General features: G+C 43.8%; 1 protein-coding gene across 7 annotated transcripts; it reads right to left on the reverse strand.

Moving 5' to 3' along the window:
• Positions 1–5,538: 5,538 nt before the first annotated feature.
• KNSTRN (kinetochore localized astrin (SPAG5) binding protein) lies at positions 5,539–26,640 on the reverse strand. 7 transcript variants are annotated; one of them, XM_066342186.1, is made up of 9 exons: positions 26,106–26,640; positions 25,877–25,971; positions 12,587–12,719; positions 11,558–11,605; positions 10,255–10,360; positions 9,941–10,034; positions 8,195–8,256; positions 6,829–6,903; positions 5,539–6,362 (listed from the first exon to the last, which is right to left on the reverse strand). In XM_066342186.1, the coding sequence occupies exons 1-9, from the start codon at positions 26,360–26,362 to the stop codon at positions 6,225–6,227; spliced, it is 1,008 nt and encodes a 335-aa protein (XP_066198283.1). In that variant the 5' UTR covers positions 26,363–26,640; the 3' UTR covers positions 5,539–6,224. The 7 variants fall into 7 exon arrangements, with proteins under 7 accessions (XP_066198283.1, XP_066198285.1, XP_066198284.1 ...); XM_066342188.1 differs by having other exon boundaries at positions 5,540–6,362; positions 8,201–8,256; positions 26,106–26,638; XM_066342187.1 differs by having other exon boundaries at positions 5,540–6,359; positions 26,106–26,638.
• Between the last annotated feature and the right edge of the window lie 442 nt (positions 26,641–27,082).

Raw genomic sequence — 27,082 nt, forward strand, 5'->3', positions numbered from 1 at the left:
CTGTGGCCTCTGCCTCAGGTGCTAGAATGGCTCTGGTTGCAACAGAGCGATGCCCCAGATGGGCAGAGCATCGCCCCCTGGTGGGCATGCCGGGTGGATCCTGGTCGGGCACATGTGGAAGTCTGTCTGACTGCCTCCCCGTTTCCAACTTCAGAAAAATACAAAAAATAAATAAAAATGACTATTCATTCATTGACTGTTGAGAGCATTTCTAAATAAGCTAATAAATTATTAATTATTGAACATAGGCTTATTTACTCTTTGCTTATTTTAGAGGAACTAAAAATATTTGTGTCCATTAATACACGTCTTGTGCCACATTAAAAAAATTTTTGGTGGTATGAGAAAATATGTATTTCTAAAAATTATGAATGTGTTCATGAATGTATCAACCTAAAAAATACTGGTGTATCAGATTGTTAAAAATTACTTACTTCTTAGTTTTTACTAGCAATTAAGATTTTAAAGGTTAAGAATTCTAATATGTGCCTGACCAGGCATGATACAGTGGATAGAGTATCGGACTGGAATGCAGAGGACCCAGGTTCAAAACCCTGAGGTTGCCAGCTTGAACGTGGGCTCATCTGGTTTGAGCAACGCTCACCAGCTTGAGACCAAGATCGCTGGCTTGAGCAAGGGGTCACTCGCTCTGCTGTAGCCCCCAAGTCAAGGCACATATGAGAAAGCAATCAATGAACAACTAAGGTGCCATAATGAAGAATTGATGCTTCTCATCTCTCTCCTTCCTGTCTGTCTGTCCCTATCTGTCCCTCTCTCTGTCTCTGTCACACACACAAAAGAGACAGAGATAGAAGAACAAGAGAGAGTGCCAGCATGGTAGTGAAAGTTAAGGGCAAGATTATGAAGAGGGTCACTAACCAAGATAAAATTTGAAATTTAATACTAATCACCATCAGGATTTTTTAGTACCTTTGCCAAATGCTGGACACAATTCTCTCTTACAACAATCCAGCAAGAAAGATATTATTTCTATTTTACTGGTAAGAAATTAGACTGAGAGAAGTAACTTGTCTATGACCAGTTTCTCTCTCTCTCTCTCTCTCTAATATCTATATATTATATATATATTATAAATATCTATTATATATTATAATATCTATTATATATTATAATATCTATTTTATATATATATATATATATTATAGATATAAATCCACTGAGCGAGCTGACCAGGGTCACCATCTATTTTTAACACCAATGCCAGGCAGGCCCTGGCTGGTTGGCTCAGCAGTAGAGCATCTGCTGACATGTGGAAGTCCCAGGTTTGATTTCTGGTCAGGGAACACAGAAGTGACCATCTGCTTCTTCACCCCTACCCCTCCCTCTTCTCTCTCTCTCTTTTCCTCCTGCAGTCATGGATTGAATGCTTTGAACAACTTGGCCATGGGTGCTGAGAATGGCTTCATGGCCTCGCCTCAGGCGCTAAAATAGCTTGGTTGCCAAACAATGGAGCAGCGACCCCAGATGTACAGAGCATTGCCTAGTAGGGGGCTTGCTGTGTGGATACTGGTAGCACACATGTGAAGTCTGTCTCTTTGCCTCCTACCTCCCAATTAAAAAAACAAAAAAACAAATAAGCAATGCCAGATTCATTTTTCTAAAGTATTCATTATGATGATTGCCTGCTCAAAATGTTTTTGATTTCTTTTTTTTTAATTTTTTTTATTTATTCATTTTAGAGAGGAGAGGGAGAGAGAGAGAGAGAGAGAGGAGAGACAGAGAGAGAGAAGGGGGGAAGGAGCTGGAAGCATCAACTCCCATATGTGCCTTGACCAGGCAAGCACAGGGTTTCGAACTGGCGACCTCAGCATTTCCAGGTCGACACTTTATCCACTGCGCCACCACAGGCAAGACATTTTAGTGATTTCTTATTGCCTAGTTTTGTTGTTCCCAGATTTTGAGCTAATGTATCCTTGGGCAGCAAATTCAGAGATGCCATGGGAAGTTTTAAACTTTTGGGGGAATTGCAGTGATAGTTGACATGTTCGACATGTGAACTACTAGCTCCAAGTAGGTCAGTTTCAACATCAGACCTTACATTCCTTTCAATGTCAAACAGGGAATGACGGCAGTAGAGTCCGATCTGATTCCAAGGTTTGAGAGATTAAGCAGTGTCCAACATCCTATTAGTAAATAATTGTGGTTGTTAACGAAATGGAAAAAAAAATTTTTAGATTTGTGTATTATTTTTTCCAGTAACTATTAAGTTGTTAGGATACAAGTACTTATTTGCATCTGACTATTTAAAATAGAATTGTTAGGTATTTCTTCTGGTGTCAAAAATTATTACCAGGACAACAGGGCCTACACTTCCAACGGTTCCCCTAACTCTGGAGGTAGTGGATCTGTGCTGCGCTTGCTGTCCTCCTCACACCCCTGCTGCTAGCGCCAGAGGCGGCACAGGCATCTGGCAGGAGGTGGAGGGACCTGAGTGGCCAGAAAGAGAATTTTCTGTAGTTTACCATTTGCAAGCAACCTGCTGAACAAGCAGATCCACCTCAGCACGTTCTACTTTGTGGCCGCCTGTGGCGTTTAGTTGCAAGTGACAGAAAGTGGCTGATTTAAGCAGAAAATGAATGTGTTGAAAGACTGTTGGAGAGCTTACAGAATGATCAGGAAGTTAGGACCACAAAGCTGACATAACAGCCAGCCAAAAAGAGAGGCGCGGCAAACATAATACAGTGTCACAGACAGAAACCGGCCAGGCCACGACTGCACCCCTGCCGAACTTGGTAAATGCGGACACTGCCTTATGCAGCATCAGCACGCTTGCTTTGGATCTTGCCTGCCACTTCACTACACCCCTGTAATCCTTGAAATGCAGATGTGGCACCCACCACCAGGGTGGTTTCTGCTGTCCTTGGGCACAATTCAAAGCCCCAGGGAGTGTCGAGATTGGTTAATTCTTGGCCACATGCCCGTGCCCTGACTGCAAAGCTGGGAGAATCAACTCCTGGGGTTCAAAGCTTCAAAACTGGGAGTCAGCCTCTGGCACTTTCTACCTCCTCCCATGCCCAGACGCAGAAGGTAGGGAATCCTTCAAATGTGGGAAAGAAACTCACATAGTTGAGTCCAGGGGAAGGGCTATCAAGCAAATGATTATCCAGTTACAGGATTTAAGCTTGACTTTGGCAAACTCCCAAGGCAAAACAAGTGAAACTTGGCATGGAGGTATAACCACCATTTTTTTCAAAGTCTTGGCACGGTGAGTAGTATAGAAAATGAACAAAAGCAATTTAGGTTCTCTGGATAAGCAAGTAGGGGTTCATAGTAGAACATATGCTCAATAGAAATGAATATACTCAAGAAAGAAAAGAAGCAACCTGTTGAAGTTATCAGATGAAAAATTGAGCATGCTTTCCCTTCACCCTAGTATAAAAAGGTCATCTGCATGGATGCAAAAGAGGTTTGCCACTGGAGTATCAAAAGAAGTTAAATGCAATAGAACCAAATGATTACAAAGGACAGGTTTCAAAAGAAATTGAAGGTATTATCAAAAAGTAGGTAACAAGGCCCTGGCCGGTTGGCTCAGTGGTAGAGCGTCGGCCTGGCGTGCAGAAGTCCCGGGTTCGATTCCCGGCCAGGGCACACAGGAGAAGCGCCCATCTGCTTCTCCACTCCTCCCCCTTTCCTCTCTGTCTCTCTCTTCCCCTCCCACAGCCGAGGCTCCATTGGTGCAAAGATGGCCCGGGTGCTGAGGATGGCTCCTCGGCCTCTGCCCCAGGCGCTAGAGTGGCTCTGGTCTCGACAGAGCGACGCCCCGGAGGGGCAGAGCATCGCCCCTTGTGGGCGTGCCGGGTGGATCCCGGTCGGGCGCATGCGGGAGTCTGACTGTCTCTCCCTGTTTCCAGCTTCAGAAAAAATACAAAACAACAACAAAAAAGTAGGTAACAAAAGCTCATTAGAACATAATAGACTATACCTATGGGTATTTTCTCTAAATGCTCATTTAGTATATATTTTAAAGATTTTATTGATTTTAGAGAGAGATAAAAAGAGAGACAGAAACATCAATGTTTCTGTGTATGTATCATGACTAGGGATTGAACCAGCAACCTCTGCATAGCAGAATAATGTTCCATCTCAGCTATATCCAGCCAGTCCTCATTTAATATTTTCTTTAACGTTTAGAACAGGGATCTGGGATATCTCTATATTTAATACATTTTCAACAGTGTTCTGAAGGGATGTCTCACTTGAGTGATTCCTTGTTTTCAGACTATAAAAAGAAACTGGGTTAGGAATTAGGCAGTTGCAAAGGGAATCATGAGGAACTGGAGTGCATGATAAATAAATGTGGGTACTTTTCTTTTTTGAGACTGAGAGAGGGACAGATAGGGACAGACAGACAGGAAGAGAGATGAGAAGCATCAAGTTTTTTTGCAGCACCTTAGTTGTTTCATTGATTGCTTTCTCATATGTGCCTTGACTGGGGGGCTATAGCAGACCTAGTGACCTCTTGCTCAAGCCAGCAACCAATGTATTTACTGATTTGAGAGGGAGACAGACAAAAACATAAATCTAAAAAAACAAAAAAACATAAATCTGTTCCTGTATGTGCCTAGACTGGGGACGAACCTGTAACCTCTATGCATTGGGACACCACTCCAACCAAGAGTTATCTGGCCAGGGCTGGTGAGGATTATTTAACTGGTTTTACTCCTCAAAATATTTGGGATACAACCAACTACATGAACATTTGTGAAGTCAAAGAATTTTAGCCCTGTAATTTAAGGTGGGACATCACTTGGCTTGATTGGGTAGCTCTGGGTAACCTCATTAATGCTAAATGGTGGGCAGGTTTGGTGAAAAAATTGGGAAGTGGAGAAAAAAAAGGTAGCTAGCCAAAGATTGCCTAGTTTAAGAAATGAAATATGGCCTGACCAGGCGGTGGCGCAGGTGGTAGAGCATTGGACTGGGATGCGGAGGACCCAGGTTCGAGACCCCGAGGTCGCCAGCTTGAGCACAGGCTCATCTGGTTTCAGCAAAGCCTACCAGCTTGGACCCAAGGTTGCTGGCTCAAGCAAGGGGTTACTCAGTCTGCTGAAGGCCCACGGTCAAGGCACATATGAGAAAGCAATCAATGAACAACTAAAAACTTATGATTGATGCTTCTCATCTCTCTCCTGTCTGTCCTTATCTATCCCTCTGTCTGACTCTCTGTCTCTGTAAAAAGAATAAAATAATTAAAAAAAAAAAAGAAATATGGCTGTGCCCTTGGTAAACCAGGGCATAGCAGCCTACCAATGAACTTCAGGAAATTAAGGATCCATGAAGCCAGGTCCAGGATTGGCTGTGCAAAGCAGACAGCAAGTACATATCCATGCTGAGGAATACAGGGAGCACACACACAGCTAGTGACCCCAAACCTGGTGGAGTCTGGTACCCACTGATACAAATAGGGAATGCCTTCAGAAGACCAGCCAATGTTCTTGGAAGAAGGGGTGGGGTAGGTATGGAGTACTTAACGAATAGAAGCAAAATATTCTGGGTTAAATTGGAGTCGTGAACTTGTTATTAGATTAGCTCAACAGTAGTCAGTGAACATATTTAGGTTAAAAGGTTATTTTCACTTCTCAATGTTGCAATCCGAAAAGTTACAGAAACATTTATTTTAAAATTGGCACTATATATAAAAAGATAAATCACAGAAGTAATTTAGATTAAAAGCTCCATGGTACATTTCAGGTAGATGTTATTGCTATCTAATACACCATCACCCCATTTATTAAGCTATTTCAAGTAACTACTAAGTCCATAAATTTACAACGAGGTATAGAGCCAACCAGGATGGGACAGAATGTGTTCCCGATTAGAAGGGGACTGCATGGCTCCTCAGTGATGTTCCCTGTGCAGCACCTGTGCTCCCCTCTATAATTAAGGGCTTCTTCCCACATTCCTGAATGTTCCTTTTGGATCCTTTGGCTGTGATTGGTTGTCTCCTGATTCTAACAGTGTGTCACTTTATTGCCTAGGAGTTGATTCAAGCTTCCAGACCCCCCTCGTAGACCTCAATTATGTACATGTGAGGTTCAGAGAACATTTGCTTAATGGAGGAACCGCCATTTCAGCATAAACTGTCCTTAATCCTACTACATCTGGGGATGGTGAGTCCTAGAAAATCATGGTTAAGCAGCAGATGTCCTTAGAGGTGTCTTCTGAGTTAATCCCCAAGAAAGAGTCCATTGGCCACTTGCTTTTCATCACATATCTCCTAACAGCTGCTCCATTTCCTCGAGGGCTGCTGTCAAGTCATGTACCTGACCGTTACACAAGGCCTGCTGTTCCAGGAACCGGGCCCTCTCTTCTTCTTTCATCTTCAACTTGACTTTTAAGGCCTGCTTGGAAAGATATTCAAGAAGAAAAAAAAACACAAAACTTTGAAACATGCTTCTATTCCACTGAGGAAAGCCACAGGGATCTGCTGGTCTTAGGAACCGTCCCTTTTTACTATAGACTCCTCCATCTAAACTGGAGCAATGAAATCTCTAGGATCCAGTGTTATATCCTATGATTCACCCAAGCACCCAGAACAGTCCAGACCCAAGAAGCTGGGTTTCCTGTGAGGGCTTTCCTTGAGGTATCAGTGTTGGTGTTTTCTAGTTTGGACAAACGTGCCATGACAATGTAAGATGTTAGTATTAGGGGAATTGACTGAATGTTCTGTATTTTCTTTTCAACTTTTCTGTAAATCTAAAAATTATTACAAAGTAGTTTATTAAAAATAGATAAATAAGGAGCTCTCCATAGATCCACCTACTGTGTAGGAAGTGGTAATTTTGTCTCAGGGTGATGTCTGCCTCTTACCTGTAACTCCTCCATCTGCTTTTTGGCTGTTTCGTTAAAAAGCTTCAGTTCATCTTGCAAAGTTTCTAACAGCAACTAAGAGGAAAGTACAATGTAGTAACAAATCTTCACTGAAATGTGTTTTTATTTACATAAACTAATCTCTGTATGAGAGGAAAATTGAATTAAAGGACTGCTAACATCAGTCAGTCATTTGCTGAGTGTCCACCCACACCACCAGGTTCTCTCCTGGGCACCCTGGAGGAACACAGTCCACAGGAGGATGACGGATTACCCCACTTCCTGGAGTTCACACCAGCAAGACGAATAAAATGTAGCAGCCACTGAAGGGGTGACTCTTGCCTGGGAGAGTGGACAATGGTTTCCTTATCTAGTATTCTATGATTCTAAGCTGACAACTGATCTTCTAGGACAGTGGTCGGCAAACTCATTAGTCAACAGAGCCAAATATCGACAGTACAACGATTGAAATTTCTTTTGAGAGCCGAATTTTTTAAATTTAAACTATATAGATAGGTACATTCCTTATCGAGGTAGCGCCTGAACATGGTATTTTGTGGAAGAGCCACACTCAAGGGGCCAAAGAGCCGCATGTGGCTCGTGAGCCGCAGTTTGCAGACCAGGACTCTAGGGGAAGAGATCATAGAAGCTCGAAAGACTTTAATCCCAAACAATTGCCTTCCTACTTGAGGAGAGGAAGCAGAGAAGCCAAATTTAATTCAGGTTGAACCTGTGCATATATAGTCTCAGCAAAAAAATGAGAGAAATTTGGTATAGTGTAGAATAGAGGAAGCAGAGAACTGTCTATATAGGCTTATCCTATTATGTGTTTTAAAGCATGTCGCTGGACCAGGCAGTGGCGCAGTGGATAGAGCGTCGGCCCAGGACACGGAGGACTCAGGTTCGAAATCCTGAGGTCCCCAGCTTGAGCACGGGCTCATCTGGTTTGAGCAAGGCTCACCAGCTTAAGCCCAAGGTCGCTGGCTCAAGCAAGGGGTCACTCAGTCTGCTGTACCCACCCCGGGGGTCAAGGCACATATAAGAACACAATCAATGAACAACTAAGGTGCCACAACAAAGAATTGATGCTTCTCATCTCTCCCTTCCGATCTGTCTGTCCCTATCTGTCCCTCTGTCTCTGTCACACAAAAAAGATAAAGTAGTATACTCAGATGCATTCATATTTGTAAGCACAAAGTCATCTGCCAAGTAAAATATGCTATCTGAGTACACATCCACCACTCTCTTCGTCCACTGTCCTGGATAACCGAAGGCTGCTTCTCGGGGTTTACTGAGCATATGGCAGAGATCTCTTTACACTGCAGAGCCCCACAGTCACTCGGCCCTCACCCACTCACATCCATACCCTCACCACAGAGTCTGTGTGATCCCTGTTGGATTCCTGCTTGGCTGCCAGGGCTTCACTGCCTAAAAGTAATGGAGACAACAAAGTCAGCCTCGCTTAGGGAACTGTATCTTAAACAACAAAAAAGAAAACCCCTCCAGGACAAGCACAATAGTTTTCATGAGCGAAACCTCTAGGCAGCTGCTCCGGTTCCTCCGAGTTTTCACCTTGGCAGTGTTGCCCATGCCTGCCTCCAGAGATATATACATATTTTACCTCCTTCCTCTCTATGCTTGGATATGGCCAAAAATTAATTCTGCTTTCTTTTATTATTATTATTATCTTGTTTTGAGAGAGAGAGAAAGTTGGGGGAGAAGTGGGAAGCATCAAGTCATAGTTAGTTGCTTCCCATACGTGTAACCCCAGGGTTTTGAACCAGCAACTTCAGCCAACCTGATGCTTTATCCACTGTGCCACCACAGGTTAGGCTCTGCTTTCTTCTCAGCAGAAAATTTGACCAGACCCGGCCAGGTAGCTCAGTTGGTTGGAGCATCATCCCAATACACCAAAATTGCGGGTTCGATCCTCGGTCAGGGCACATACAAGAATAAACCAATGAGTGCATAAATAAGTGGAACAAATTGATGTTCCTCTTTCTCTCTTTTCCTCTCTCCTCTCTCTCTGAAAACTTAATAAAGATTTTTCGAAAGAAATTTGTCCAAAGGAAATGTATAGGTTGAACTTTTTGCTTATAAAACACAACTATTTTTTAAAGCTTTCAGAACTTAAATGTTATGTTTGGTAATAGTACATACACATAGTAAATTAAAATCATACATAAACATACACAGTGACCATAAAGAATATATCCTAAAATTCCCAGGATAACAGCAGCATTCAATCAGCACTTCTTAATTCAGAGAAGCCTGGGGCCCTTCCCTGGCATTCTCAGGCTCCTCAGCTCACTGTGAGGCCTTCCTCTCCGTGCTCTCTTCCTTGCTCCAGATTCTGTTCTCTAGGGACAGGGTCAGACCAGGAATCACATTTGTTGTGTGTGTGACAGAGACAGAGGCAGACAGACAGGAAGGGAGAGAGATGAGAAGCATCAATTCTTCATGGTGGCACCTTAGTTGTTAGATTGCTTTCTCCTATGTCCTTTACTGAGGGGCTACAGCAGACTGAGTGATCCCTTGCTCAAGCCAGCAACCTTGGGTTCAAGTCAGTGACCATGGGGTCATGTCTATGATCCCACACTCAAGCCAGGGACACCGCACTCAAGCTGGTGACCTCGGGGTTTCAAACTTGGGTCCTCTGCATCCCAGTCCAATGCTCTATCTACTGCACCACTGCCTCATCAGGCCAGGAATCACATTTTAACCACTGTGATGCTGCTGATTCATTAGCCAGATGATGTACTTGAAACAGTATCATTTATCTCTATTTCCACTTAGGAAAGTTACCCATATGCTATCTTATCTCTCCTGAAAAAATAAAAATAAAAATATTTCTGGTCTAACTTGAAAGGTCATACATCTGGGCACCAAATAAATGGAATAAACTGTTTAGATAAGAAAGCGATAATCCTCTCTCTACAACCACCTGAAATTGTGGTCAGGCACAGTCAACATCCCAAGAGAACAAAGAGGGCTCCAAACCCCTGCACTGACTAGGCCAGCTGCTGCCACACTGGACTCGTAACGCAGTCCAGAACCATTCCAGGAGGGCATGTGCACCAGCCCTTTGCAGGCCGCCTGTGCTGTTTCTTACCTGAGTTGAGGCCCCTGCTCTCCAAAATTGCCAAACAGTTGTCCTGAAACTTCTCCAGGAGCTCCACCTTTTGTGTCAGGTCCTTCAGCTCTCCCTGTGGGGTGCCATGAGGACAGATCAGGCCTGACCCGCTCCTTAGGGGTGCTCTTTACTGCCTTTTTGTCTTGGATGGCCATAGAACAAGCCTGGAATCTTAACTTTCTGCCCACTGGTACCTGTGCATTACAAGCTTGCTCCCACCTGAGGGGCTGTCCTCAGAATTCCATACGCATCACCCAGTGCAGCTGACAGCAGAGGTCCCGTAGGTCTCTTACCTGAGTTTTAGTCAACTTCTGGTGCAGCTGATTGTTGACAGTCTCTAAGATCTGGTTCTTATCCTTGAGCTCTTTCTCTGATTTCTGCTTACTCAATGGTTTAGAGCTGTAATGATAACTGTATTTATATGAAGTGGTGGAGGGGTTAAGAGTTTGGACTATGTAGTCTCACAGACAAGGGTCTGAATCCTGGCTTCATTACATAGTGGTGTATGACCTTCAGTGAGTTGCATAACCTCTCAGAGGCTCTATTTCCTCATTTCTAGAATTAGAATAATACCTGTATCTCATATTATTATCTTTCTTCTTATTATTTTTTTTTTACAGAGACAGAGAGAGAATCAGAGAAAGGAATAGACAAGGACAGACAGACAGAAACAGAGAGATGAGAAGCATCAATCATTAGTTTTTCGTTGCGCGTTGCAACACCTTAATTGTTCATTGATTGCTTTCTCATACGTGCCTTGACCGCAGGCCTTCAGCAGACCGAGTAACCCCTTGCTCGAGCCAGCGACCTTGGGTTCAAGCTGGTGAGCTTTTGCTCAAACCAGATGAGCCTACACTCAAGCTGGTGACCTCGGGGTCTCGAACCTGGGTCTTCCACAACCCAGTCTGATGCTCTAATCACTGTGCCACCGCCCGGTCAGGCTCTTATTATTATCATTAGGAAGGATAAGAGAGAATACATGTACCATTCTTAGCATAGCTATTGACAAATAACATTTAATAAATAATAGCCATTATCACCATAAATATTAAATGTTCTTTTCAAATTTCTCAGAGTTGTTCTTGATAATATTTTCTTTTCAGAAGTTTTAAGACATCCCAGATTTGGAATTAGAACCTGTGTCTACAGACTTTTCAGTTTATATTATTTGTCTTCAAGACTGTAAAATGTCCAAGCCAGCCTCAAAGAAAACAATGGATCCTTCTCCTGGATTTCACCTTGACCAGCACCAGCACCACCAGCGTTATAGCTTGAAACCACTAATTATATGCAGCCCCTCCTATCTTGAGGGTTTCACACTCCTGTCAATACGTCATAGCTGGGTTTGATTTCTGATCAGCAGTGGTCGGTCATGGAGCCCCAAAAGCTCTTGACTGGCGCTGAAGATGTAGCATTGCTGATCTTACCCTTATAGTGTTTCTCGAATCTGATTGTGCCTCATCCCTGAAAATGCCATTCAGATTTCCGGGGTGGCACCCAGACTGTAACACATTAAACAAGTCCCAACAAATCCTGTATAACCAGAATTGAGAGCCATTAAAATGGTGCACAACCTTCATCTACCCTGACGTTCACCTCTTTTTGATGTTCTGCTTGATGGCTGTATCAGCAGCTTTCATCTGCCTAGAGAAGCAAAGACAAAGAAATCAGGACATTAACTTGACTTATTGTGGTGAACATTTTGCAATATGTACACATATGTTGTACATGTGAAACTATAATGTTGTAGTCAATTATACCTTAATTAAAAAACAACAACGAAGGAATCAATCAGAGAATTGTAATATGTTATGAACAAAGCAGAACAAAGAGCCTAGTCTTTTTGTTTTGTAGATTTCTTTATTTATTATAGAGACTGGAAAGGGGAGGGAGAGAGAGAGCGCGAGAATGAGAGAAAGGCGGTGGAGGAGCTGGAAGCATCAGCTCGCAGTAGTTGCTTCTCATATGTGCCTTGACCAGGTAAGCCTGGGGTTTTGAACTAGTGACCTCAGCATTCCAGGTCAATGCTTTTATCCACTGTGCCAACACAGGTCAGGCTAGAACCTGGTGTTTTGAGGAGAACCAGAGATTTTATACAGTGCAAATAGCACAAGAATGAGAAGTTCTAAGGCTCCACACACTTTTGTTTCAGCCCAGATTACTGAAAAAGGCTTATCATTAGAGAATGAACTCCCCTCCTGCTCAAAATATAGTGGCTATCTCATGTCAACCTCACTTACGTGGGGACTGAGCACTGGGTAAAGGGACACACATACACACTGGGCTGGACTGGCTCAGACCAGCCACATATGCTAACAATTAGCCCCCACCCAATATGACTACCATTTAAGACTGGCGTATGACCACAATATGCCATTTGTACACTCAGAGCAAGTGGTGAGAAGGGAAAGAATACCTCTTCTCATAACCCTTGCTGTGCCTCTTCAGAACTGATCAACACGGAGGGTTCTGACAAACAGCTTAGTAATGCTGCACTGCTCTGGCTCACTGACTACAGGTCAACTGTTCAGGTGCCTTGTGCTCCCCACAACCCTATTTTCTAATTCTTGGTACTGAGCAATTTCTAGCAAGATGCTCTAACTGGATATCAATGGTATGACCTACCCATTCTCTCGTCGCGTTTTGATGATTTTTGTAACATCATTCTCTGAAACTTCTGAATGAAGAATTCTGGAAACATCAACTTCTTTGGACTTAACAGGTAATAAACTCTTATAAGTGGCTCGAGTTTGTGTGTCTGCAAAGGAAAACAGAAGGGTGAAACTTTAAGCATCAGTGACCTAGTAGCTACAACTCTGTAACAAACAGCTTCATTCTAACTTGTCAGAAACCTGTATTTCATTCTGGCCATTATCAAGTTGTGAAGATAAATTCAGAAGAACGAGAATTCTATACTAACTGGGGATAGAAACCAAAATTCTTTAAGTGTGACAGTGCAGTGTTTAAGGATAACCAAAAGGTAGACGACATGTCAAACAGATGGCCAGAAGGTATACAATGGAGGTTGATAAGCCGAGAGCTAAATGGGAATCAGCAGGGCACAGTTGACTCCTTCATCCAACACCGGAGGAATCACACCATCTCGTTAAGCTCCTGGTCAGTCTGTATGCTCTCCCAAGGCTACACTCAAGCTGCTTTGAGTTTCTCTTTTAGCTAATCCTTCAGTTTTCTTTTTTGTTTTTTTGTTTGACAGAGACAGAGTTAGAGAGAGGGACAGATAGGGACAGACAGACAGGAAGGAAGAGAGATGAGAAGCATTAATTCTTCATTGTGGCACCTTGGTTATTCATTGATTTCTTTCTCATATGTGCTTTGATCAGGGGGCTACAGCAGAGCAAGTGACCCCTTCCTCAAGCCAGCAACCTTTGGGTTCAAGCCAGTGACCCTGTGCTCAAGCTGGTAAGCCCGTGCTCAAGCCAGTGACCTCGGGGTTTCAAGCCTGGCTCCTCTGCGTCCTAGTCTGATGCTCTATCCACTGCACCACTGCCTGGTCAGGCACCTTCAGTTGTTTTGAGCAGCCTGTCTCCCTAGCTATTCTAAAATGTCTTTGTGTCTCTGTGCTTAGAAGAGTACCTGGCATACTAACAGTTTCAATACCTGCTTGTTGAATAAATGGTGCACTTCAGTTTCATGGATATTCCAGAATGTCTCTAAATAATCTCTATAGTCTTCTTTCTCTCTTCCATGCTGATTACCTTCACCACCAGCCCTTTTGTTTATCCATCATGAAGTTAAGAGTTTCCCTATTTGGCATTCTGTTCTGAACTACTTGCTAAGCTCTTGTTAGATAAGAAGAGAAATGGCCTTGCCACGACTCTCTTCTTCTCCAGAGGAGAGTATTTTCCCCCAAACCTTTATGCCACGCTCCACAACACAGTGACTTTCCACCATTTATATTCCATACCAAATTCAAGAAATATCTGGTTTTGGAGTTAAGCACACTTTCCTCCCACTCACCCACCAAACATGCTTTTCTTTTTTTCTTTATTTTTTAGCGAGAGACAGACAGGAAGGGAGAGAGATGAGAAGCATCAACTCAAAGTTGCAGCACTTGAGTTGTTCATTGATTGCTTCTCATACGTGCCTTGACCGGGGTGGGTGCCCAACCAAACCAGTGACCTTTTGCTCCAGCCAGTGATCCCATGCTCAAGCCGGATGAGGCCAAGCTCAAGCAGCTGACCTTGGAGTTTCAAACCTGGGACAGCAGTGTCCCAGATCGACGCTCTAGCCTCTATACCACTACTGGTCATGAATGCTTTTCTAGTTTACACTAACTTTTCCTATCTTCACTATAAAATGGTTCCTTTAGCTTAACCTAAATAAAGAGCCATAACAATGAAATCAAGTTTGAAGAAATGAGGTATAAAGCATTGGATCACAGGGATTAGGATATTTTCTATTTGCATTTGAAAAAGATTTTATTTTGATGACTCTAATCACACAACAGTTTGGAATAACTATAATTTCTCAAGTTAACATATTGCTTCAAAGGTATACTCACTGGGCACTTACACCCTATTTCCCAAACTCTTACCCACAAAACAAAGATTAAAATGGTTCTTCTTGAGATCACTGAAGTAAAAGATAACCTTGGGGGAATGTACTCACCTTCTCCTCTCTCAAGTATTTCTAAGTTATGCATAATAACAAATCTACCCCATATAATAAGGTGTTAATAGTAAACTGGTCAAAAGTAACACTCTTCATTGATTATAGTTAGTTCCAATAATCCATATTTGATGGAACCTAACTCCTGCATTGTAGGAAAAATTTAGCATGATTTAAAAAAGACTGTCTTCTTGTCTGACCAGGTGGTGGCGCAGTGGATAGAGTGTAGAACTGGGATGTGGAGGACCCAGGTTCGAGATCCCGAGATCGCCAGCTTGAGTGCGGGCTCATCTGGTTTAAGCAAAGCTCACCAGCTTGGACCCAAGGTCGCTGGCTTGAGCAAGGGGTTACTCGGTCTGCTGAAGGCCCACGGTCAAGGCACATATAAGCAATCAATGAACAACTAAGGTGTTGCAATGAAAAACTGATGATTGATGCTTCTCATCTCTCCATCTCTCTCCATTTCTGTCTGTCTATCCCTCTCTCTCTCTCTCTGTTAAAAAAAAAAAAAAAAGACTGTCTCCTTAAAATCAAAGATACTAGGAGAGAAACTGGATGGCCAGTGTTTAAGGAAGGAAAGAGGACTTGCTTCTCTCTGCATTATTATTCCCTAACTTTATTTTTCACGTGTATATGTTGCCTAGTCAAAAACTGTAACTTGGGGTTACATAAAACTTGGAATGACTTAAGCATCATAGCAGAGTGAGAAGACTCCTTCGTTTCTCCCCTTAAATTTACTAGTTCAACAACTATAATTCAACAAAGTGTCCTCTGCTTAACACACAAACATGCCTGAAAAATCTACACGTTGGGACACCCGAAGGTGGGTGTGCTGGAACGAGTAGGGAAGGTGGGATGGGGAAATACCAGGATGGTGGCCCACCACAGCTCCAGGGAGCGTGGCAGCCGTGAAGTCAGGCTGCAGCCCTCCCTTGAGGGATGCAAGAGGAACAGAAGCAGTGTGCCCCTGGGAAAGGGAATCCCCCCTTCCCACTGTGACAGATCCAGCTGGGAAACCTTAAAGCAGTGGTTCTCAACCTTTCTAATGCTGTGACCCCGCAATACAGTTCCTCATGTTGCGGTGACCCCAAACCAAAAAATAATTTTGGTGGCTACTTCATAACTGTAATTTTGCTACAGTTATGATTCGGAATGTAAATACCTGATATGCATTATGTATTTTCCAATGGCTTTAGGCGACCCCGCCAGGGTGGCGATCCACAGGTTGAGAACCGCTGCCTTAAAGAGTGCAGCAGTGATGACAGGGACAGGGCAGAGCCACAAGATCATGAACTTGCCTCCCTTGTCCCACCAATCCTGACAGAGCCAGAACGAGGCCGTGGAGATGCGTCCAATAACAGAGCAGGGACAGCAACCATTAGAAAAAAGGAGGAAGCACGCAAAACCAGTACTCTACTACCCGCCACATTTCTCCACCACAGGGACAGTGCCCTGTAACCAAGGCTACATTCACATCCCAGGGGGTATGTGACATTTTTTTAACTGAAGTAACACTGCTCCACCGTGATCCCAGAGGTACAAATAGCCGAGGTAAAAAAAAACCAAAAACTTACACTGTAACACCATCAAGGTACCCTATGTATCAAATTGGTGAATTATTGAGAGCAAAACAGTATCTAAACAAGAGTTCACTACCTCAAATGTGCACTTAGAAAAACAATATGTTAAGTACTACGAACAACCAAGATAACATGGGAACATAGAAGAAAACGAAAAGTTTCCAGAAACCAAAGTAAAAGTCATAGAAGACCAAGACTTAAACGACAGAGAATTTAAGACTGCAGTTTTGAAATAGTTCAACAAGATACAAGGGAACTCAAAAAAGGCAGTACAATGAATTTAAGAATAAAATTAATGAACAAAAGGACTACTTTACCAAAGGTATTTAAACTATAAAACAGGACCAAACAGAAATTCAGGCTCTGGCCAGGTAGTTCAGTTGGTTAGTGTCGTTTCGACAAGCTGAGGTTACGGGTTCGATCCTCAGTCAGGGCACATACAAGAATCAACCAATGGCCCTGGCCGGTTGGCTCAGTGGTAGAGCGTCGGCCTGGCGTGCAGGAGTCCTGGGTTCAATTCCCAGCCAGGGCACACAGGAGAAGTGCCCATCTGCTTCTCCACCCTTCCCCCTCTCCTTCCTCTTTGTCTCTCTCTTCCCCTCCTGCAGCCGAGGCTCCATTGGAGCAAAGCTTGCCCAAGCACTGAGGATGGCTCTGTGGACTCTGCCTCAGGCGCTAGAATGGCTCTGATTGAGGCAGAGCAACGCCCCCAGATGGGCAGAGCATCGCCCCCTGGTGGGCATGCCGGGTGGATCCCGGTCGGGCACATGCGGGAGTCTGACTGCCTCCCTGATTCCAACTTAGGAAAAATACAAAAAACAACAACAACAACAACAAAGAATCAACCAATGACAGCATGAGCAAGTGGAACAACAAATAAATATTTGCCTCTCTCCCTTCTTCTCTCTAAAAATAAATAAAAAAGCAATTTTGGAACTGAAGAACTCAATAAATGAGACGGGAGTACATTAGAGAACATTAGGAATAGAGCAGACAAGATGGAAGAGAGAATTAGCAAGCTTGAGACAGAATCCTAGAAATAACCCAGGAAAAAGAACAGAGAAAACTAAGAGTTAAAAAAAATGTCTGACCTGTGGTGGCGCACTGGATAAACCATAGACCTGGAACACTGAGGTTACCAGTTCAAAACCCTGGGCTGCCAGGTCAAGGCACATATAGGAAGCAACTACTACGAGTTGATACTTTCTGCTTCTCCTCTCTCTCCCCCCCCCACAAAATCAATCAATAAAAAAAATCTTAAAAAAAACTCTGAGAATTATCTGACTCTATTAAAAAAAAGTAACATAAGGGTAATGAGAATGCCAGCAAAATAGAGAGGGAGAAGGAAACAGAGAGCCCACTGAAAAAAATAATTGATGAGAACTTCCCAAGCCAATGGAAAGAACTGGACATTAGAATAGAGGACGCTAACAGAACACCCAATAATATCAATGCAAAAAGACCTTCTCCAAGATACATCTTATTCAAACTGTCAAGAATAAATGACAAAGAGGCCCTGGCCAGTTGGTTCAGTGGTAGAGTGTCAGCCTGGCATGTGGATGTCCCAGGTTCGATTCCCAGTCAGGGCACACAGAAGCCACCATCTGCTTCTCCACTCTCCCCTTCTCACTTTTCTCTCTCCCAAAGCCATGGCTCAGTTGGTGCAAGTTAGCCCTGGGTGCTGAGGATGGCTCCATGGCCTCTCTCTCCAGCGCTAAGCAGAGCTCAGTTGCTGAGCAATGGAGGAACACCCCAGATGGGCACAGTATCACTCCCACTTGCCAGGTGGATCCCAGTCAGGGCACATGCGGGAGTCTGTCTCCCCTCCTCTCATTGAATTAAAAAAAAGAAAAGTTAATGACAAAGAATTCTCAAGGTAGCCAGGAGGGGAAAAAAAGACTGTAATCTACAATCTACAAAGGAAACCCCATTAGAGTATCATCAGATTTTTCAACGAATATTGCAAGCCAGGAGAGAGTAGAAGGAGATATTTAAAATACTGAAATAAGTGGTACATAATACTGAAAGAAGTGTTGGCTCAGCATATAGATGTCCGGGGTTCGATTCCTGGTACATAGAAGAAGCAATCATCTACTTCTCCACCCCCACCCCCCGCCGTCTTCCCCTCCCATAGCCATGGCTTGGTTGGAGCAAGTTGGCCTGGGTGCTGAGGATGGCTCCATGGCCTTGCCTCAGTTGCTAAAATAGCTCGGTTGTGGAGCAATGGAGCAACGGCCCCAGATGGGCAGAGTACTGCCCGGTAGGGGGCTTGCGGGTGCATCGTGGTTGGAACACATGGGGGAGACTGTCTCTGCCTCCCTGCTTCTCATCTAAGAAAAAAAAAAAAAAAAAAAAAAAAATATATATATATATATATATATATATTGAAAGAGGAACCAGCAGCCAAGGATAATATATCCAGCAAAGTTATTCTTTAGATATGAAAAAGTAAAAGCTTCCATTAAAAAAAAAAAAGCTGACAGAATTTACCACAAGGCTTTCATTAACAGGAAATCTTGAAAAGAGCTCTTTTATTGGAAACAAAAAGAGAAAAAGTATACAAAACTTTTTTTTCAGGTGAGAATTTTTTAGGGGAGAGAGAGAGGCAGACCCCACATGCATCCTGACAGGGATCCACCCAGTAACGCCTGTCTGGGGCTGATGTTCTGCCTATCCGGGGGCCATGCTCGCAACACTATTTTTAACACCTGAGGTGGAAGCTCTGTTGAGCCATCCTCAGATCCTGGGTGGGTGCGCTGGAACCAATCGAGCCATGGCTGCAGGAGAAGAAGAGAAAGAAAGAAATAAAGAGAGAGAAAGAGAGAGAGAGAGAGAAGAGGGGGAGAAGCAGATGGTTGCTTCTCCTGTATACCCTGACTGGGAACTGAACCTGAGACATCCACATGCTGACCAACACTCTAATACTGAGCCAACTGGCCAGGGCCACAAAACTTTGAGTAAGATGACTAACATACAGAAGCAGAAAACTGCAACTCTACTTCAGAATAGGATAGTAAACAATTATAACAAAGGTTAAGGGAAAAAAAGAGCCATTAAAAAATAACTATAGCCTGACCAGGCAGTGGCGTAGTGGATAGAGCATCGGCCTAGGACGCTGGGGACCCATGTTCAAAACCCCAAGGTTGCTAGCTTGAGCACGGGATCATCCAGCTTGTGCGTGGGGCTGCTGGTTTGAGCATGGGATCACAGACATGACCCCCCATGGTCACTGGCTTGGCTGCAGCCTCACCACCTCACCATCAAGACAATCAGTGTACAAACTAAGGTGCCACAACGAAGGATTGATGCTTGTTATCCCTCTCCCTTCCTGTCTGTCTGTCCCTCTATCCCTCTCTGAAAAAAAAAAACATAACAAAACTATAACTACTGCAATTCGGTAACAAATGCACAACATAAAAAGAGTTAATTTGCGCCTGACCTGTGGTAGTACAGTGGATAAAATGTCAACCTGGAATGCTGAGGTTGCCAGTTTGAAACCCTGGGCTTGCCTGGTCAAAGCACCATTGTTGTTGTGAGTCGGGGGCGCAGAGAGAGAGATCAGCAGACGAAATCATCAAGGACTAGCAAAGGACCACTGCTTGCTCAGGCAAATGGCGCCGAGTTCGCACTGTGTCCTATTTTTATTCACAAGACTTCAAAAAGCTTGTTTACTGAGAAATTGGCATAACATCAAGCCTAACTTTTACTTAAAGATACATGGAGTACACCTGCATGATAGCTTAATAACAACATAATATTAAAAGGTATTAATTGCTATTGCTTCTATGGACAACATTCCTCTCTTTATCTCAAGGGATAACCTTGGAAGGTACAGAAATCTTATGAGAATGTTTTACTGAGAAAAAGCCCAGCAACTGCCTACAGTCACATAGACCTGTTTCAGTGACCTGCCTTCAAGTCACAAAACAATTCTCTTGGCAAAACATTCTTTTCTTGTTGGCTGTGTTCCCATCCAAGGCCATGCAATGGGTTATTCCACTACAGCACATATAGGAGTTGATGCTTCCTGCTCCTCCCCCCTTCTCTCTTTCTCTCTAAAATGAATAAAGTCTTAAAAAAAGAGAGAGATGCCTGACCAGGCAGTGGCGCAGTGGATAGAGTGTCGAACTGGGATGCAGAAGGACAGGTTCGAGACTCCAAGGTTGCCAGCTTGAGCGCGGGCTCATCTGGTTTGAGCAAAGCTCACCAGCTTGGACCCAAGGTTGCTGGCTCCAGCAAGGGGTTACTCGGTCTGCTGAAGGCTCACAGTCAAGGCACACATGAGAAAGCAATCAATGAACAACTAAGGTGTCGCAATGAAAAACTGATGATTGATGCTTCTCATCTCTTTCTCTGTTCCTGTCTGTCCCTAACTATCCCTCTCTCTCTGTAAAAAAAAGAAAAAAAAAAGATAATTTGCAACAAAAAAAGAATAGAGAAAAAAAAAGATAATCTGTGACAACAAAATCATAAAAGGGGAGAAGAAAAAGAGACTGAACACATACAGGTGAATGAAGATAAGAGGCAATCAAAAGGACTATGTATGTATGAGCCATTTTACACAAACCTAATGGTGCCCACAAAACAAAAATCCAGAGTTGAGACACAAAACATAAAAAAGAGAAAATGAAGGAAAAAAATTATAGAAAACTACCAAATTAAAGTAGCAGACAGAATCACAAGGGAAAAGAAATAATGGAGATACAAAGTAACAAGAAAACAAAAGATAAAATGTCTTTAGTTAAGTCCTTGTATATCAATAATAACCTTAAATGTAGATAGACTAAACTCACCAATCAAAAGGCACAAAGTAAAAAAAAAAAAAAAGGCACAAAGTAGAAAGATTGATTTAAAAAACAAGACTGAACCCTGGCCAGATAACTTGGTTGGTTAGAGAGCATTATCCAGATGCAGAAAGGTTGCAGGTTGGGCCTGACCAGGCAGTGGCACAGTATATAGAGCACTGGACTGGGATGAGGAGGACCCAGGTTCAAAACCCCGAGGTCACGGGCATGAGCATGGGCTCATTTGGCTTGAGCATGGGATCATAGACGTGACCCCACTATCACTAGCTTGAGCTCAAAGGTTTCTGGCTTGAGCAAGGGGTCACAAACTCTGCTGTAGCCCCCCATCAAGGCATATATGAAAAAACAATTAGTGAACATCTAAGGTGCTCCTACAAAGAATTGATTCTTCTCATCTCTCTTCCTTTCTATCTGTCCCTATCTGTCCCTCTTCTGTCAAAAAAAAAAAAAAGGTTGCAGGTTGGATCCCTTGTCAGGGCACATCACATACAGGAACAGATTGATGTTTCTGTCTCTTTCTCTCTCTCCCTTCCTCTTTCTCTCAGATCAATAACTAATTTTCTTAAAAAAAGAAAGAAAAAAAAATTGAACTATATATTGCCTGCAGGAGAGTCATCTGAGCTCCAAAGATAAACAGGCTTCAAGTGAAGAGGAGATGCCTTGGCAAGACAACTCAGTTGGTGGGAATGTTGTCCTCATGCACAGGGATTGCTGGTTCAATTCCTGGTCAGGGCAATGTCAGGGCACATACAGGAACAAATCGATGTTCCTGTCTCTCTCTCTTTCCCTCTTTCTAAAATCAATAAGTAAATTTTTTTTTAAAAAAGTGAAGGGGTGAAAGATGATTCTCAAGCAAATGGTTCCTGGAAATAAAAGCTGGTGTAGCATGCCTTGGCCGGTTGGCTCAGTAGTAGAGCATCAGCCCGATGTGTGCAAGTCCCAGGTTTGATTCCTGGCTAGGGCACACAGGAGAAGCGCCCATCTGCTTCTCCACCCTTCTCCCCCTCCTCTCTCTCTCTCTCTCTTCCCCTCCCGCAGCCAAGGCTCCATTGGAGCAAAGTTAGTTCCGGCGCTGAGGATGGCTCCATGGCCTCCCCTCAGGCGCTAGAATGGCTCTGGTTGCAATGGAGCAATGCCCCAGATGGGCAGAGCACTGCCCCCTAGTGGGCATGTTGGGTGGATTCCAGTCAGGGTACACACGGGAGTCTGTCTCTCTGCCTGCTGCTTCTCACTTAAGGGAGGAAAAAAAAGCTAATGTAGCAGTACTTATATTAGACAAAATAGATTCAAGATAAAAAAGATAAAAGAGACAAAGATGGACATTTTGTAATAATAAAGGGGACAATTCATCAAGAAGAAATACACTTATTAATACATACGCACCAAACCTGGGGGCGTGGAAACATATAAAGCAATTACTAGCATACCTATAGGAAGAAACTGACAAAAGTACAATTAGTAGGGGACCGGAACACCTCACTCACAGAATGGATAGATCATCCAGACAGAAAGTCAATAAGGAAATACTGGACTTAAATGACGTATTAGACCAAATGGACTTAATTGATATTTATATTTAACTTTCCATATCCAAAAAACAGAATATGGTGTGCAGACGTCCCGGGTTCAATTCCGGGCCAGGGCACACAGGAAAGGCGCCCATCTGCCTCTCCACCCCTCCCCCTCTCCTTCCTCTCTGTCTCTCTCTTCCCCTTCCGCAGCTGAGGCTCCATTGGAGCAAAGATGGCCCGGGCGCAGGGGATGGCTCCTTGGCCTCTGCCCCAGGCGCTGGAGTGGCTCTGGTTGCGGCAGAGCAACGCCCCAGAGGGGCAGAGCATCGCCCCCTGGTGGGCGTGCCGGGTGGATCCCGGTCGGGCGCATGCGGGAGTCTGTCTGACTGTCTCTCCCCGTTTCCAGCTTCAGAGGAGTACAAAAAAAAAAAAAAAAAAGAACAAAAAACAGAATACACCTTCTCAAGTGCACATTCTTAAATAAGACAGACCAAATGTGAGGGCACAAAACTAGTCTCAATAAATTCAGGACTACTAAGAGACATGGACAAGAGTGTGGTGGTTACGGGGGCAGGGAGAGGGAAGGAGGGGGAGGGGCACAAAGAAAACTAGATAGAAGGTGACGGAGGACAATCTCTTTGGGTGATGGGTATGCAACAGAATTGAATGACAAAATAACCTGGACATGTTTTCTTTGAATATATGTACCCTGATTTATTGATGTCACCCCATTAAAATAAAATTTTATTTATATAAATAAATAAATAAATAAAAATTATTGAAAAAAATAAATAAATTTAGGACTAAAATCATACCAAGCATATTTTTCTGACCACCATGTTATGAAAATGGAAATTAACTACAAGAAGAAAGTTGGAAAAACCACAAATAATGTGGAGACTAAACAACATGCCACTGAACAACTATCAGTTCAAGGAAGAAATAAAAGACCAAAGACACACAGAAACAAATGAAAATGAAGATATAACAGAATTTTAGAGGTGGCCAAAAACAGCACTAAGAGGGGTAGTTATAGAATTATAGGCCTACCTTACAAAACAAGAAAAATCCCAAATAAACAATCTAACATTACACTTTAAAGAATTAGAGAAAGAACGAATAAAGCCCAAAGTCAGGAGAAGGAAGGAAATAATAAAAATCAGAGCATCAATAAATGAAGTAGAGAAGGCAATAGAAAAAGATTAATAAAACAAAGAGCTGCTTCTTTGAAAAGAAAAACAAAATTGACAAACCTCTGGCTAGAGAAGGCTCAAAATCAGAAATGAAAGAAGACGTTACAATGGCTATATGCCACCAAACTCAAAACCTAGAATGGACAAATTCATAGAAATACACAACCTTCTTATACTAAATCATAAAGAAAAATAATTATTTTAGTGTGCAAGAGAGAGACATACACAGACAGTAAGGGAGAGAGATGAGAAGCATCAACTTATAGTTGCAGCACTTTAGTTGTTCATTGATTACTTCTCATATGTGCCTTGGGTGGGGCTCCAGTGAAGCCAGCAACCATGGGGTCATGTCTGATCCTACAGTGATCCTATGCTCAAGCCAGTGACCTTGGTGTTTCGAACCTGGGTCTTTAGTGTCCCAGGCAGATGCTCTATCCACTGCGCCACTGCCTTGTCATGCAGAGAAAACACTTACTAGTAAAGATGTACCTCTGTGTTCACTGCAATACTATTTACAATAGTGAAGACCTGAAAACAACGTATGTGTCCTCTGATGACTGGAAAAACAAGATGTGATACATATATACAATGGAATACTATTCATCCATTAAAAGGATGAACTATTGCTATTTGTGACAACATGGCTGTATGTTGAGAGTATTATGCTAAGGATATAAGTTAAATAGAAAAGGGCAACCTTATGATTTCACTCGTATGTGGGGTATAAAACAAAATACAACAAACATACAAACAAAACAAAACAAACTCATCGACACAGACAACACCCTGGTTACCAGAGTGGAAGGGGGTCAATCTAGCTTCTCAAATAATCATGGTGACAAAAGGAGACTAGGCTTCGGATGCTGAGCACACATAAAGTATACAGATGCTGTATTATAAAGTTGTACACCTGAAATTTATATAATGTTATTAACCAATGTTACCCTTATAAATGTAATAAAAACAAAAAACTAAAACTTAAAAACAACAAACCCATGCCCCAGATTAAAACAAAACACCTAGAAGACAGCCTAAAAATGTTAAATTATTGAGGTTACATTTAAACATGAAGCTGGGACAAGGATAGAAAGCCAAGAGATGAAAACTTTCAACTTTGCTGGGGACAGCCAGTCACTCCCTACGGAGGGACAGACACTGCATGCACTCCACGGTAGAGGCAGTGTAAACAGACGTGGTTCTGGTTCCCCAGGGCCTAGGCCCTGCTGATGCCATGTTACCATTCAGGTGTTTTGAGGCAACGTAAGAATCAGGACAAGCCTTTAAGTCTTTGCAGAAAAGCCTATTTACTTTACAGATCAATCCTGCTACTGCTTTCAACCAGCTGCGTGAGTCACTGTTGAAGGGATCTTAAAACAGCTACTTCAAAATCTCCCACACCGGTTCTGATGCCTGAAGCTTATTCTGCGCTACAATCTCTAGATTAGGCAGCTGGACTCCTAGACCTTAGGCAATGACTTTCAACCACAAGCCAAGTAACATAAAGGTGGTAAAGCAACAACAACAAAAACAGGAATCATGTCTCTTCTCCCAAGTTTCTCGAATGCTCTAGCTAGGCCTAACACCCCACCCCACCCCACCTCACTCAACAAATGTTTACTAAGAATGTACTACATGAGAGACACTGTGCAGATACAAATATGAATGACACATGGTGGAGAAACCTAGTACTTCCCCCTAAGTATCTTTGTTTTAGTAATATAATGTTATAGTAATTAAATATATAGAAATATAAAAAAAAATGGAAGATATATGTATAAAAGTAATTAAGTTAACAATCTTGCTTCTCAAATAATCAACTCTTCTCTCCTCCCTGATTACAAACCCAGTCTCTCCAGATAGTGCAAGCCTGGAAATAAAACCGGTAATAGTTTACAAAGGGATTCCTAGCTTAACGAGAAGAACACTGTAGGACAATCAGCAGCTTAAATCTAATTGGTAACGCAGCACGATCAGGTTTGGGGAAGGAGGCGGGCCGGGCAACACTAAAATCCTGCCGCACAGCCTCTTTCCCTAACTCCCATATTAAACCTAGACAACCCAGTTCTAGGGGACTTGGTAGGTTGTCAGCGCCGATGGGATGGCACCCCCACCCCCCATCCCCCGCCGCCCGCGTCTCCTACTCCCGGCCACGGATTTGATCCTCCATCCTCTCCTGGGGGGCGGTGCGGACACCCACCTGCGGGCGGGCCGCCGCTCAGCGCCGAGGGGGGCTGCAGTGTGTACATAGTCTTCACCACGCTGGTCATCGTAACGAGGTGGCAAGGCTGGGCCCTGGAAGGTGGAAGGTGAATGTTATCCGGTGGTAGGGCAGGGGACCCTGGAGCAGGAGAGCCCCGGAGAGCGAGACGCAGCCTACACCGGCTCTGGGGAAGAAATAGGAGAAACTCATCCATTCCCAGTCCTACCCGTCCGCCCACAGCAACGCAACACCCCTCGCCCAGGGAGCGCCGCACCCATGCGCCTGCTGCTCCTGCACGCAATGCTCGTCGCTCCGATTCAAAGGCTGCTCCGCGGCAACGGCCGAACTGCCAGCCGGGTCTGCCGCCCAGGTTTCAAATGGAAACTTCCGGTGGCTGGGTGGGCGGGACTGCGGCGCGCTCCCTGCGGGCGGCCATGTTGTACGGCGGGTGCTGCGGTGGGCGACGCCCTTGGGGATTGCCATCTTTTACGGAACGTCGGAGCAGAGGTGCGAGCCTGAGCTTCCGGGCGGTGGGTGTAGGAGCCTCCTAGCGGGGCGGGGAGGGGAGTGGTGTACTTCGCGGACCTGAATGGAGCTATGAGCCACTTGGCGTCGCATTCCAGCTTGGGACGCAAACACAGTCAAGTTTAGAGTCCATGTCACAATCCTTCTCTTTGTTTGGTCTGTGATTGTCAGGGATATTGCATGATGCCTGATTGCGAGGCACAAAGGATATTTCAGTGGGTGTAAAACTACATGTTGTGTGTGGGTGGGGGGAGGCAGGTGAACTTTGATGAGGGCCTGTGGGATTAAACACCGGAGGCACCTAGCCGCAATTCTAACTTTAATAACAGTTACCCAGATTTCAAGCAGAGATTCAAAGCTACTCTTCGTTAGGTTCAGGTACAGGGCCCCCTACCCAAAGCCTCAGCTAGCCAGGCTGAACTTTGGGTGACTCAGCACCAGGGCCGTTCCCATAGCTCTCCACTTGAGCGATTCTGGTTAATACCTTACCTCCTCCACCCGCTCCGACGTGCCAGTTAGTCATCCCTCCCTTCACTTATCTGAACATTCTGTTTACTTAGTCAGCAGGATCCTCCCTCTTACATTGTTTAACCGCCAGAAATAACACAAGCTTTCCCCCTGTAGCCAGAAACACACCAAACTCAGTCCTCCTATAGGACGAAGCTTTTCATCCTCTCG

Source organism: Saccopteryx leptura, chromosome 6 (genome assembly GCF_036850995.1).
Source record: "Saccopteryx leptura isolate mSacLep1 chromosome 6, mSacLep1_pri_phased_curated, whole genome shotgun sequence".
Taxonomy (NCBI): Eukaryota; Metazoa; Chordata; class Mammalia; order Chiroptera; family Emballonuridae; genus Saccopteryx; species Saccopteryx leptura.